This window comes from Corvus brachyrhynchos, unplaced genomic scaffold (assembly GCF_000691975.1).
Source record: "Corvus brachyrhynchos isolate BGI_N302 unplaced genomic scaffold, ASM69197v1 scaffold61, whole genome shotgun sequence".
NCBI classification, from domain to species: Eukaryota; Metazoa; Chordata; class Aves; order Passeriformes; family Corvidae; genus Corvus; species Corvus brachyrhynchos.
The window spans coordinates 2,278,851-2,293,623 of NW_008236478.1; the positions used below are offsets into that span (position 1 = coordinate 2,278,851).

Below are 14,773 nucleotides of genomic sequence, written 5' to 3' on the forward strand. Positions count from 1 at the left end.
GGCTGAAGCAAAGCCAATCTCAATGACATTCGACCAGAGGAAGCTGTCCTGATGTCTGGCCATCTCTTCAGAACACATTTTAAACATCACTCCTGCTCCCAAAATACAGGCTTACAGCTGAAAAAAGTCCTGAGAATTCATAGGAATTTAAGATCGCATCAGCTCTTAAATGGGATCAACCTTCTGCAGCACACATCTGTCTAACATAATGCATGTTCATGACCTGGCAGATACATCAAATGTGACATAGCAGGGGAATTTCCTTGGCCCAGATGGTGTCTTTTTGGACAGAAGTGATGTCAATAGAATGGGAGTCTCGTCAGTTATCTGGGGCATTGGACACATCAGCAAAGGCTCTGGCAATCTAGGGAAGGGATTGTGGTAGATGGCATTAAGCCTACATTCCCTCCTACTTAAATTCTGGTCTCAGGGAAGTCCCAGGGTAACCCAAGCTAACTTTGACCAAGGTACAAGGACCAGACTTCTATTTCAGTCATTTCAAAAGCTGCCAGAGGGAAGTATTGGAAAGCTTGATCTAATAGGGGATTGTTGTTCCCCTTACTGACATCTGAACAGAAAGGACAGAGCTCCCCTGAGATGTCATCAGTGCCACACAGCTGGAAGCTGAAAAAAGTCAACAGTATCTTCTTGAGGACAAAGAAGAAAAAAGCACCATTCAGCATTCTCCAATATTTGATGGCACCATGCAGAAGCAGAGAACTGCATCTCCAGAAACCCACCATTAACACCAAGCAAGAATCAGCACGAGAAGTGTGACCAGCATAAATGAAACCCCTGACAAATAGATCTCTTCTGCAGCCTTTCCTGGTATGAGCAATCCTAAGCAGTGTAAGAGTTTAAATAATAGGCCTTAATTTTCATTCAGAAGAATGAAAATGGAGAGGGAATTGTTAGCAGCAACACTGGCTAAAACATTTTCATTCACAAATATTTTTCCCCAAGTGATTTTGCTGGAGATGATTTTTCTTTACAAGTTAAGATACTCAGGGGCACAGCAAAAACATTCAGTACCCTGAATACACTGAACACTACCTGGCACGTTCCACATGCAGCTTCCGAAACACCGAATGAGATTTTGCAGTATTTCACCCAGAATCATGTACAACAGTGACTGAAGCAGGACCAGCAAGTTACAGTACGCTGTATTGGCAATGTCAGAACACTGCTCACACACCACAGCCTCTCAGGTGTGAGCTGGAGAACAGCCAGGTTTCATACCAGGACTTGTCCATCTTCATTTCACCTACCGGCCACAGATGGGATGAGAACGTGCACAGCATCGCTCGGCAGCTGATTGTGTCCATTCTGCAGCTGTAACGTGAGCATCTCGCAGATGGGCAGGCCTGGTGCACTTGGGCATTTCAGAAGAACATCATGAAGGTGTGCAAGACCTGATACTTAACCCACCTGAGTTTATCTAGTGAATCTTTCACAGAACAAAATAGAAAATAAAATGAGACGGTGTATTAACTGCGTTCTCATAATAGAAAAGGATCACCCACAGCAGAGTTCAGGAAAGGTCTTGAGTAATTGCACTTTAAATTATGGCAGGCACAGGCAACAAACTCTGAATGTGTATGGTCATGAAGACTCTGCCCTGATACTAGCAGGGTGCGCAGGGTTTGTCTGCCTGTATCACTTAAGCACGGGACGTCCTGACAGCTAATACAGTACACAAACCCATGCCAGTGCAGCTTTACCAGGACTGCCCAGAGGTCTGGATTTTAACACGTCTCAAGAACAAGGAACCATGTTGTTCATGAAGATCACAGACAGTAAGCTTCAAGCATGAAGTGAGAGGCACACGTGCTTTTCCTCTAACAGGTCTCAGTAACCACTGGGATGTGTGTTCTCTTCCCACAGTCCCTTCTCTGCCTCCTATTAAAATATTGATTTAGAAATAAATTAATATTACATGTTAAGGAAAAAATCCCTGATCTCTTACTGGTATACTTTAAGAAGTCTTAAAGCAGCTACTTTTACTATGAAAAGAATGTACCCAAAGTTGTACTAGAAAAATAGTAAGTGAAACTTGAACTAGAGCTCAGAATTTAGTTCAGTATCTCAACAAGTAAACAGAAACTTTTACCTGAGAAATCCAGGCAACTCCTACTAAAACCAGCTATATTATCATCATTGATTTTACAGAGATTTTTAGGGAAAGTCAGCTTTCAAATGCAGAGGCCTCATGTGCTGACTTTTCGTGGGGCTCCATTTCTGCTCCAGTCACACTGAGGCTTTGGCTGAATGAGGGCTCGAAGCTGGACAATGGTGCAGTGAAGCAGAATGGACAAACAAATCAACTGCAGACACCCCAGGCTTTGGGCAACTCTGTCTAAAGGTCTGCAAACAGATTTTAAAACTGTCCCTCTCTTTGCATGAAAGCAGACTAATTAAAAAGCCAGTCCCAAATTCAAAAGCACAGACAAAAACTATTCTCTGACCACATAGTGCATCACATCAGGACTAAAACCAGGCAGGTATTTTTAAATTTATCCACTTAATGTGATATTTACTTCCTACACTTGGATCTCAGCATCTCCTCTGATAACATCAAATTCTTGGGTAATTCACACATGACACAGCACTAAAGAAAGAAAACCAGTTTCAGCTGTATTGACTAAGTTCCCTTTTTTTCTATAACAGCTCACATTTTTATCAATATAGCAACAAAGCCTTTGCCAATGGTTTGGAATGAAAGTTACATCAGGTATGTATGTGCAGGTATGGTGATGGTCTGACTTGCTGGGGAAGAAAAATATCAAAACCAATCCCCAAAACAGAGCACTGAAACTATTGAAAACAAACACTGTACACATCCACTACTCCTCATACACAAGTCACAAGTGCAATATCCTTTGAAGAAAATTGCTCCTCAAAGGAACCCCAAAGAGGCAGAGTTTTTTAGTGTTTGGTTTAGTAAGATAATGTGGGCATGTGTTGGAAATCACAGGCTGGAATTTTTTAATTTTTTTTTTTTTTTTCGTAAGGCAAGAGGTTTATGTTCCAGAAGAATAGATGGGGTAAAGAATGAAGAAATGTTTCAAAAATGAGACATTCTTTCAAGTTTCATTCTCATTTGACATACATATTACAAAATAAAGATTTTTAAAAGTGCTATATGCTTTTTAAGTCTCATCGCAATATGTAAAGCAAGATTTTACACCTGTTGCCTAAAACACAATGTTAGTGGCAGTGTTAGTGGTAGATTAGACACTCTCTCTCATTTCCCTCACTGTCTGGGACAACCTCCTTCATCACGCATAAAGAACCGACCAACCAACCAACCCCACTCTAAGCATCCTCCAGAATCACTTAAGATTCATCTTCTAAAGTAAGAGACTCCATGAAGTTGGTGACAGCTCGCTAGCGGCTTGCTTGATACCAAACCCAAGGCTCATTCTACCCAATATCCTGTGGCTCTTTGATCAGCCAGTATGAGACACAAAATGTTGAGAGGTATGCAGCCATGATGACATTGACAGATATGCCTAAGGGATTTAAAAAAATTCCAACAAAAAAACAAAAGTAAAAAAATTTATCCGCCAGCCCTCAGCTGTTAGCTGATTTTAAAAAGGTAGAGCAGTTTGCAGTAAACAATGATATTAAAATCTTCAAGGACATACAGAAACACCCCTCCCACCCAGAAATCAGACATGAAGGATTTCTGCAGCACAGTCTTCTGGCTCTGTGTAATGTGAAGAGTTTGTGTCTGAATGGTGAACCCCAAACGTTTCTTTGCTTTCGAAGTTTGGCTCCGTTAGTGCAGGTTTTTCAAAAATATTCTTTTTGCTAGTTTCTGGACAGTTTTGTACATATATTACTCGGTTGTAAGCTTTAAGTCTCTTCCACAGCTGTATGTACACTTTGCATTGTACATACATGAACAGAAGTCCTCCAGTGAAACCAATAGCCACTACTACCAGCTTAGTCCAAAATGGCCACTCTAGAATACCTGGAAGAAAGAAAATAAAAAGAAGAATTAAAAAATGGACCTGGTCAATATCGGCTGGACTAAATTGGATCTTTCAAAAACGTACTGTAAGGAAACTGTCACGGAGTTTGGGTCACGCAAACTATTCTTAGTTTGCCATTTTTCCTGTTTGGCTTTTTTTTCCCTCCTTCAAGTCAAGCACACCTGATTCACATATCACATTCTTCCCCACCAGAGAAAAAACCAAAACAACTGATTTTCTGTGTCTGAGCCTTGATGCAGTACAATCACAAAGTCAAAGCAACCATCAGTTGCTTGTAATATGCTTAAGTCCTCTTACACCTGTTTTTAGACTAAGACTGGATCAAATTATGAAAGGGACTCTATGGCATGGTTTCCTCTTCATAGCAGAGACTCAACTCAGTGACCCAACAAGTCTGTTCCACTCTGTGATCACACGGGACGTGGAGACATAAAGGAATGGTTGTTACCATATAGCTTGACATGTTTGTTATGCAGATGAGAAAATTTTATCTGCATCACACCCAGTAACTTGTATCTGAACTACAGCATCTCCTCTGATACAAAACTGCAAGTGCTGGAGATGCTGAAGCATTCCAAGCTTACCCTCTGTCCTTAAAAATTACCACCATCTCTTTTCCTAAATTTGTCTAGCTTGAACCTTTAGACAGTGGATCTTGTTACATTTCTATCAATCATTTTTAAATTAAAAACTTTTCATTTTGTACATTAGGTCCTGTATTCATCCAGCCTCTTTAAAATAAGTGTCATCACAAGATGGATATGAAACTATGCTGAATCACCCATTATCAGGTTTTTCAGAGAATAAAATCGTATCTTTCCAACTCTTCGAAGTTTTAACCAAGATACAGGGTGGTGTTGTTTTGGAAATGCATGGTAGTATGGGAGGAATGAAAATATGTTAGTCCCAAAATACAAAGGGCACTGCAGCCCTACTACTGATGAAATCCCATCTGTGATTCATATCTGACCCTCTGATTCACAGGTGAGCTGTCTGATGCTGTCTGTAGGCAGTGACAGCATACGCTTGCCCCTGTGTGGACATGAATATATATCCACGCACACTCCCCGCATCCCCCAGCTCATTACAGCACTCCCTGGATTTAGAATCTAAAGGAAGGGAGCAAAGAAAGCACTACAACATGTACCAAATATTCACACCATTCCTCCTAGTTATGTTCATCTAATATATTTACTGGTTAAAATAACCTGGAGACGATGTATCGTTGAAAGCATATCCTTTTCATTATTATATGGAAACCTTACACTGAAAGGCCAATAATTTTCCCTGTTCATGGAAAAGATGGGGTTGGATGGAACAGAAACAAAGAGATTTCATTGAAAGCAGCTTCCTGACTGAAGTCATGAACAGTCCAACTACAGCCTAAATGAGAAATGAGAGGATAACTTTTTAATTTCAAGTGATTCTGCTCTGAAGAGACTGTAACAGCTCTGTGGATTTGCAGGTTCATTAATGCTCAACTACCTCCCCAAAGTACACTGTTCAATCACCGGCAAAACATCTTCCACCTGCATGTCTAGCTGGCATGCAGTGCTCTGGAAGCCTTCTAACAGCTTCCATTCCTTCTATCCCCACCTTCAGGCTCAGCTGCCTGAGGAACAGTTCTGTGACAGCTGCAAATCTGAAGCCCAGCATACCTGAGTAAACACATTTCAGATTGGTAAGTTTACTGCTGACATACTCAAGAAAGCTTACTATTCAATAAGCTACCGATTGCACTGGGGTGGCAGCCACTACATGAATTGCAGTGCATTCTGTCTCAGTTATGCAAATTGGAGTCCTAATATTCAACTTGAATTTCTTCTGCTTCAGGCACAATCACTCATAAAAGTTTTTCCAGCCTAACATGGCTCTCACTGATGACTAACCCACCCACAGATGACTGGGAGGAAAGAAAACCCTGTTGATTTACCTCAAAGATTTGAATTTAGGTTCCTCTTAACTTCTTCTCTTTTTTAAAAATGTTCCAGTTTTGCCCAGTTTAAAGGTAGTCATAGCAGCAAACAAATGCTTACATCCTTATCTGCAAATTTAGACCTAAATTTGCTGAGGCAGTGCAACTTTGTGTCTGGCTACAGTGGATTAGCTCTCATATCTGTGCATTTCACAAGTGCAAACTAAATTAACCTGAAACAGATTTAAAAAGCACCCACAGATTAATTCACTGGCAAACTTATTGATTTAACTACGTAATTTTAGAACAGTGTTTTTAAACAAACCCAACCCCAGGGTAAAGCTGACTAGTTAAAGTACAAAGATTACCTGCACACTTATGTTCCACATGCTTTCTGCAATCAGGATAAATAATTATTCCAAGGGAATAAGTGGGAAGATAAGCAAGTAACATACCGGTAGTTTGCCCCTGTTTAATCTCCTCAGCAGTCCTGTCTATCAGGACATAGAGAGACCACACAACGCAGGTGATGGCAATGATATGGAATGTTACAGAGCACATAATCTTCCTCCTCTCACTGGCTGTCATCTGCAGCTTCTCCCACTGGCAAGAAACCCAGAACCAGAGTAGAAGATTAGGAGTTTATTGTAGTTACTAGAGAGTATGAAAAGAGAACATTGATAAAAACAAAAACCAGGCAGGAGACCAGTTTCCTCCTAACAAGGATTTTAAAAGTCAAATGGCATCATTGCTGTGGCCACAGCATGTGTGTGATGGCTAGCAGCTCACCCTGCTGTGACAGGAGCCATCCTGGTGCCAGAGGGGACTCGAGCGCAGCTCCCACCCTCAGCACAATGTCATCACACCCTGCTTACCCACACATGGGCAGCTCCAGCACAGAGGGGCCCAAGCACTGCTGCTCCTTCCTGTGTTCCCCACTTGACAGCAGGTACCCACAGCTGCCTGCAGCTGAGCATCACGAGTGGGAGTGCGCACCCTTGCTCAGGGAGGCATTCAATAAAACAATGGTGAACTGGCACATGATTCAGCTGACCATGGTGTGTAAAGACACCTCATGGTGAGCTCTCAGAGTCCCATAGCTGTTGAGCTCTCAGCTCAAGGCTGTTCAGCTCTGACCTCATGCCTCTGGGGGTTTCATTCAATCTTTACATATATTTAATACCGCTTACAGCAGTGGCACTCACACGTTATTTTCAGTGTTTCAAGTGCACTTAAATACATATGCCCTAAGAATATACCACACAATTGGGGTGACAGCTTTTCTAAGCAAGAGGATGCAGCAAACTAAATCCCCAGACCTGCATCTATCAACAATGCTTATATAGCCCAAAACAAAACCACAAAATCAGGCCAATGTAATTTCAGAAAGATACAAGGAAACTAGACAATTATTATAGGTGCTTCTAATATGCCAGACATACCTGATACACCCAGAAGCTATGTTTTAAATTTCTTTTCTGTAATCTCCCCTATGTATATGATGAAAGTTTTTGCATGTGGGACACACATCCCTTAGCATATCTGTCTGGAAGAGAGTCATGATGGGCTTTTCTCACACTTTCACAAAATATATGCTGGGACACATAAACATCTCATGCATAAAAAGGTGCATTTGATGTCTCCTAGAATAATTTGTAGAAAAAGAGGACTTCAAAAAGGAGGCATAATGTGGAAGGGGGTGAGGATGACCTGAATGGTATGATTGAAATCATCCATAATGATGAATTATTGCTTCCACTGCCACAAATACAAGAATGGTTGAAACATGAGACAGAGACTTTGTGATCATCTCTGTGCTGCCAACAAACAATCTCTTTGTCCAGTCCAAGCCACATTTCCAGTTGTGTGGGCATCCAAACCTCATCATGGCACAAGAATTGAATACTTCCAGGAATGAAATACTAGACTCATGTTGTACTAGAAAGCTGTATTTTTAAAATCTTTTTAGAAAAAGATTGGACAAAACATTTCCTTTGCACGTTGTATTTAAAATAGAAAATTGCTTTTGCATCTATTCAAAGGTGTTGCCTTTTGATAGAAAGTGTAAGTTAATAAAATTATTTTGCCAAAAAGCAACCATGTTAAATCTATTTGCAAATGCTTTTACAGAGCCATTAGGACCTGTGTTTTGATTAATTTATAGTTCTCTTTTTTGTTCCACAGCTTGGGCTCCCCTGCTGGACAATGCCTCCTGTGAACTGCTGGCTCCAGAGTCACCAAACCAGCTTGCGCCACCTCACCTCTTCAAGAGAGATGACTGCAAAGCAAAAGAGGAAATATTCTGCAAATTGCACACTAGCCCGGAGAGGAAGCTCAAATCTGTAGGTCCCTGCTGCATTATTCTGATAACACATAATGTGGCATTTCCCACTTAAAACAGTTAGCAGTTCTGGATTTTTCAAGTGTTGTTAAAATAAAAAAAAAAATCAGCAGACAATTTAGATTTAATGTATCTTTTTTCATTTAAATTTTAAAATGGAACATTTCTCTTTTGTCTGCCCTCATCTTCATTTGAGCCATGACACATTTTGCTCTCACCCTCCTCCCTTAGTAACTTAGTGTTTGAACAGTCCAATGCTGCAATACAACCTTAAGAAGCCAAGGAAGTTTAATTCCATTTCTATCCTACAGACAAGAAGAAGCCCTATTATTTGTCCCATCCTGATCATATTCACCAGTTCCATACTGTTTTCTCCTGATTGAAAGGACACTGTAAGGGCTGAGTTGAAGATGCAGAGGCGTTTTATGCTCTTGCTGCAGCTGAACCTCTAAAAGGACTCTTTAGATGTATTTGAGAGGTAAACTCCTTCTATTTATGGCTCTATCCCTACCTTCTGGCAACTTGTCTTGCTTCCCACAGATGACCTGTTCAGATATAACTAATGATGTTGAGTGACTCATTTCTGAAGGTGCACAACATTTTTTTTTAAAAGGCCCAAATATTCAGAAAATGCTTCCCACCCACTTCAGGCAGAGTGAGCACAGAAAAAAACCCAGCAGTCAACTGACAACTATAGCAACTCTTCTTTCTTTGGATTCTCTACAATAATTTCTTTACTGTCCTATGGTTGGACTGTGCAAAGAATTGTCTGCGCAGACAACAGAGTGTATGATGACCAATACTGCAGCTCAGAGGCAACCACACTCCGTGCCAAGGGGCCACCAAGCCAAAATCTGCAGTTTTTAGAAGGCAATGATCCACCACAGTCATAAGCAAAGGACATCCTACCCACTGGACATGCTAAGCTATACACTTTGCAGACAGTACATCTCTCTAAAAATAAGTATTTGAAATCTCTCTATTTTCTGTTAGGAGTCACTTTTAGGAACTGGACAAGTTCTCGTAACAGTTTTGGGACAGCTGCAGTCAAAACTTCTCACCCTATATGATTTAGGCTCATTGTAACTGAATTTAATGTTTCTCACTTATTCTAGTTCCAGACTGAGGTTATTGTTATTGACCTCTTCCACTTTGGTAGATATGGCAGGATTTGTCTGTGCTAAGAATACCAGTGACTTCCATCTCAAAATCCTGACATAAGAACAACTGAAATTGAAAGCTCGGAGGATGTGGGAGAATAAAACGAGGATAAAAGCACAAAACTGGTCTCATTACCTATACTTTAAGTCAACAGATTTATGAAAGGCACTTTTCTATAAAACAAAAATACAGGTTCTAGCAACCTGAGAGTACTAAAACCTAGTCATTCACAGCCTAAGAAAAAAATGAAAACACATTTAACAGGGAACCACCTTCTACTTAAAATGTATTATTTTCAATAAATAAGTTTGATCCTTTAAAAAGAAAAGAAAAGCTACAAATTCTAACTAAATTACATTCAGGAAGTGTGATTTTAAGCTAATTTAATGTGAAATCCTCATATTTTCAAGAGAGCTTAAAAGCCATGTGGATCTTAGAGCCACAAACTAAAGCAGGTAACAGTAATACAAAAGTCCACATTAAAAAAAATGTTGATAACTGTAGAGTTTTGTGCTCTAAAATCTAACTGTAAATAAAATAGTCAGATTGCTGCATGCATATATATATATACACACATATGTATGTACATTTACACACAGAAAGCTGCTGTTATTAGAGCTGGATTCCAGTGATGCTGAATTTGCCAGGGTAAGTGTTAATTCAAATCCTTTTGTACCTATACAAAACTGACCAGACTTAACTAAGGAGCCACAACAACGTTAATAAATACGTGGTGGGTGCTGCAGGCTCGCGGGCACAGCCTGTTCCAGAGTGGATCTCTGTTTAATAAAGCATGTCCTTGGGGAAGCAGGTCCTGTGCCTACCTTTCTCAAAGGCTTCAGTTTAGTCTCCATGATGAACTCATACTTGCACAGTTCACAGCATCGTGTATCCGAGCTCTTGATCCATTGCTGCAGGCAGGCCTGGTGCACAAAATGAAGACTTCCCGTACAGTGACAGGGGGTAATCAAAGGGCTCTCATCATCTCCTTCACAGTGACATATCCTGAATCAGAAGCAAAGCTGCTCATTAGGAGAAGGGGAAGCAGAAAGGATGTGGAAGAGCCATGTAATATCTGTGATCACACATGGATGTTCACTGAGGATCCCAAGACAAATAAATCAAAGGAATGTGTTCCACAAAGGAGCTAACACTAAACAACTCCATTGCTGCACAAGCACATACACAGGCACAAAATAACTAAGCACAGACACAGCTAACTAGACAGCTGCTTTCTCACAGATGAGGCACACACACAGAGCCTGACAGAAATGCAGTACCTGAAAGAAAAAACGGAGCAAGGAATGACAATGTTTCACCCAGACCAATAGCACTTAACTGCAAATAGCACTTAAACAGATCAGACAGCATTTGCCAAGACAAAATATGCACAGAGAGGTACAGCTACTCAGGTACTACGGTCTGAAATAGAAGATAAAACAAAATTCCTAAACCAATGGTGGAACAGTCCACCCCAGGATCACAAACAACTAATTTAGACAGCCTGGATTTTGCACAAGTGATTAATTCCAATGCAAGTTGCTAAGAGATAGATTCACAATGCAAAACTACAGCACTGAATCTGAACCCCAAAACACACTTACCCTAAATGGTTTTGCTTCTCCAACTCTTACTTAGCAAGAGTTGCTAAGTAAGCATCAGCTCTGCAAAACTCCCTATTTTCCTCACAGCCTTTGTGCAAACAGCAAAGACATCTGATAAAGTGTTACTACCAGCTGCTGACATCTGATTTCCAGATTCAATTTACACACAACCCTTGGGTAGCATAAAGCATTGTGAAGTCCCTCTAACTATGTGAAAGAGGTCATGAATTGAAAGGGGGATGGTGAGGAGCTCAGGGAATGAATACAAGTTCCTAAGCATATGTGAAGTACATTCTGGCCTGCTGCCATCCCTATTACTGAAATCTCTTACTGATGTGTAGCATCTTGCCTCTTGTGACCTTGCTGATAGCTGGCAAGTGGAAATGAAGGAGTGGGTGGATTACAACAGCATCTTGTTGATGATAAGCCAGTACAGAACTAGATATGGTGGTAATGAGGGGGGAAATCAAATAATATTGGCAAGTAATAACAAAACCAGCTTTAGGAAGTGCTGTTAGGGAGGAGAAAGACTAGGATAATAAAATGCTAGGTAGAGGGATTGGACATCTGCTCCTGTACGTGATGACTCTTGCTCCTCAACCACATTTTGGAGGTTGGACAGGGCAGACCTGCAGACAAGTCACCATGAAGACAGTCCACATCTTGTTGTTCCCACCACCTGTGCACATGATTAATCCTCTGTAGCTGGAATAAGGGCACCCATTGTTTTTGGACCTCACATTATGAACATCACACAGGCCTACCTCTAGCAGCCAGTGCTCAGATCCCCTTTGACCAAAGCATCCAGGAAGCCCTTACTAATAGAAAAGTGTGGTGGGATACAAACTGAGAGGCAAAAAAAAAATCTAAAGCTATACTGATCTGATCTCAGAAGCAATTTTCAAGCAGTCTGTTTTCCTCCTGACTCCCACCCTCTGACCAAACCATCAGTGTTGTCAGGACAACACATTGCTCATTAAAAGCTAAGACATGTTCAGCTTGACCTTTATGATGCGTAGCTGAGTCTCTCATAATATTCCCAGTCTGGGCACTGATAAGAGAAAAATACCATCTCAGAACCCCAAACCTGAAATAAATTTTAAGATAATTTATTTGACTCCAAAGGAAAATATTTTGCTTAGTAGCCTTGTTAAGTGCATCAGAGGGGTGCAGGACAGCAGAGAGAAGGCTGCATGCTTCAAATCACACCTATTGTATTAGCAAAGTGACAAGGTAAAAGAAGAGACAGAAACAACACAAGGGCAGGGGAAAGCACAACAGTCACCACTGCACATGGAAGGGTTCAAAGGTAGGTGGTTCTCTGGTAAACCAACCTGCAGGTATCCCCCGATGTGGACACAGGGGAGAGAGGGGGTAACTTTTCTGAGAGGGGGGAAGGGCAGTCAAGGTCACTGTCCTTCTCAACTGAACAGAGCGGTGCCCGCTGCTCTTTTGTTTTGAGTTTCACTGAGGTGCTGTCCTCAAAGACGTCATCGTCTCCCATATCATCAGAGCAGAAGTCCGTGCTTTCCACCAGCATGCTGGAGGATTTGTCAGCTTGGAAGTGACTGGAATAGCTCTCCAGTTCATGAAATTTATGCAGGCTGCTGATGCTGGAGGTGTGGGAGAAGGAAAAAAGGTAACGCAACAGTTTTTTGCTCCTTGAGGTGTCATGGTCCACCTTGTCCTCCAGCAGGGGGATATGCACAGCGCTGTGGTTCTCTGCTCCTCCCGATGCACTCGAGTAGTTGGAAAGGGAAGGGATATAGGAGTGCTTAGAATTGCTAAAAGAAAGAGGCCTGAGATTCAGTGGTTTCCTCTCTTTAAGATGAAATCTGTTAATCCTTAAACACTGCTCTTGGTTCGGGGTCAGTTTGCCTTCAGAGCGTGTTCGCTCCACATAATCAAAGCACTCACTGGTGCTCTGCGCCTTCTGGTCCACGTCATTGAGGGACTTGGAGAATTTCAGAGTGCGGGTGGGCTTTACATTCTTAGCAGACCTGAGTGCCTGGCCCCGATCCTGCCCACGGGAGTTTCTCTTTGCTGCATGTAACGTGTCCTGACAGATTACTGTCACAGTGACCCCTTGTGTCAGAGGGCTCTGGCAGTGCGGATTTCTCAAGACAACAGCAGACTGCACTGGACTGTGATGACAACACTCAGAAAACACTGCACTGGAACTGCATGCAGAACAGTGGAATAAAAGCACAGAAAGTAAAAAAACTATTAAAAAAGAGAACACGTATAATTAATAGTGAAGAAATGAGAATTACAGCTAGTGTGGGAATGGCAAACATAGCGGGGCCAAACAGTCAGTAGGATTTAACAAAGCAGTGTTAGACAGCAGTTGAGTCAAACAAATGGGATGCTTTATGTGGGAATCCCATATCACTTACTTCCCCATAAACATGCTTTTTCAGTTTTGCTTTTCCTTAATTTGAACCTCGCCTGAGCCTCACTGTAGCTACGCAAATAGCACACTTTACCTGCAGATGTCCTGGTTGGATGGTGTAACAGAAGTCCGAGAGAAGCTGTGAGGGGCAGAGACAGAGGTTGGACTTCCAGCCTGCAGTGAAATTAAAACAAACAAACAAAACCCTCAAGTCAGGAGTCAGTATGCACAGCAATCACCTTCAGGGTGAAACACAGCATATGGAGTCAGATATCACTCTACAGCAGATACTCAAGGGCTAGTTGTAAGAAAGTGACTTTACTGTTAAATGCGAGAAAGGTCACATAGCTTCATCCCTGGAGAAGTAGTGATCAGAACAGAAATGTTTTACCCCAAGGTCAAATGCAGACATCTCTGGAGTGGAACCTGCCAGCAGTCAAACATTGCACAGAACAATACCTCAGGACGTGAGCAATGCTACAGTAATTAGAATAATTAGATGGAAGTGTGTGTATAAACTAGTTGGAATTTAGCTACCATGTAATAGCTAATCCTTCCTCTTGCAATGATGGCAAGAGATTAGAGGCTTGGGGTTTTCTTCACAAAACAGAACTGTCAGTAATTCAGTAACTCAAACACAACCTGAGGATTTATATTCCTTACTAGCACATGCACATGAGCACCATCTGCCAACCCAGACCATTTCCTGAAGTACTTTCTGTACTTTGGGAGGCCTTTCATCCTGCTCTTAGTTGAACAGGATATTCCATCTACCTGGACAAGAGGTGTGGCAGCAGTCATATTCGTAAGTCGCAACAAGAGCACAGTGAGAAGTAAAATAATTGAAGAATTAAGAATTAGCTGAACTAACTCAAAAATATAAAGCGAAGCTATTGGCATATTTAACACTTAGAAGACAAGCCTCTAAAATCAATGTGCTAAGAATGAACGTTGTCTCAGAGCTGTGACTCCACTAGCTGTTATTGAAGACCATTTCTGCTGTTGTATTCTGCACACATCACTTCGACAGACTTCTCAACTCTACCTGGAGGTTTTGGCAAGGAGGAGACCTGCATCAATAACCTCATAATAGAGTGTCTTTAAACCTGGTCTCCCATGTTCCACAGCTGCTGGACAGGCTGCACTGCTCACCCACTGCTGCAAAACACTGCTTGCATTTCAAAATTCAAACAAAAGTTTACAGCTCTTTTGATCTGCACAGCAAAGCCTGAAACGCAGGAAGGAACAATGCAATCAGCAGAACAACAGAAGTGTCAGCTACATACTGGGCTGCACAGAAACCAGCACAGCCAGCAGAGACCTGGGTCAGGCAACTGCACACAGCCAGACCAGAGAGACCTC

The 14,773-nt window shown here is 41.6% G+C and overlaps 1 protein-coding gene across 4 annotated transcripts in view; it reads right to left on the reverse strand.

Annotated features, from left to right (window-relative positions):
- Positions 1-2,609: 2,609 nt before the first annotated feature.
- MARCH8 (membrane associated ring-CH-type finger 8) overlaps positions 2,610-14,773 on the reverse strand; it is an 86,595-nt gene continuing 74,431 nt past the window's right edge. For 3 of the 4 annotated variants that reach the window (XM_017725954.1, XM_008643755.2, XM_017725955.1), the window contains exons 3-7: positions 13,506-13,585; positions 12,354-13,199; positions 10,240-10,420; positions 6,369-6,516; positions 2,610-3,976 (exon numbers count right to left, since the gene is read on the reverse strand). In XM_017725954.1, the coding sequence (XP_017581443.1) occupies positions 3,672-3,976; positions 6,369-6,516; positions 10,240-10,420; positions 12,354-13,199; positions 13,506-13,585 (1,560 nt within the window). In that variant the 3' untranslated portion in view covers positions 2,610-3,671. The remainder of the gene's footprint in view (positions 3,977-6,368; positions 6,517-10,239; positions 10,421-12,353; positions 13,200-13,505; positions 13,586-14,773) is intronic. The other variant, XM_008643756.2, reaches the window with a different exon arrangement.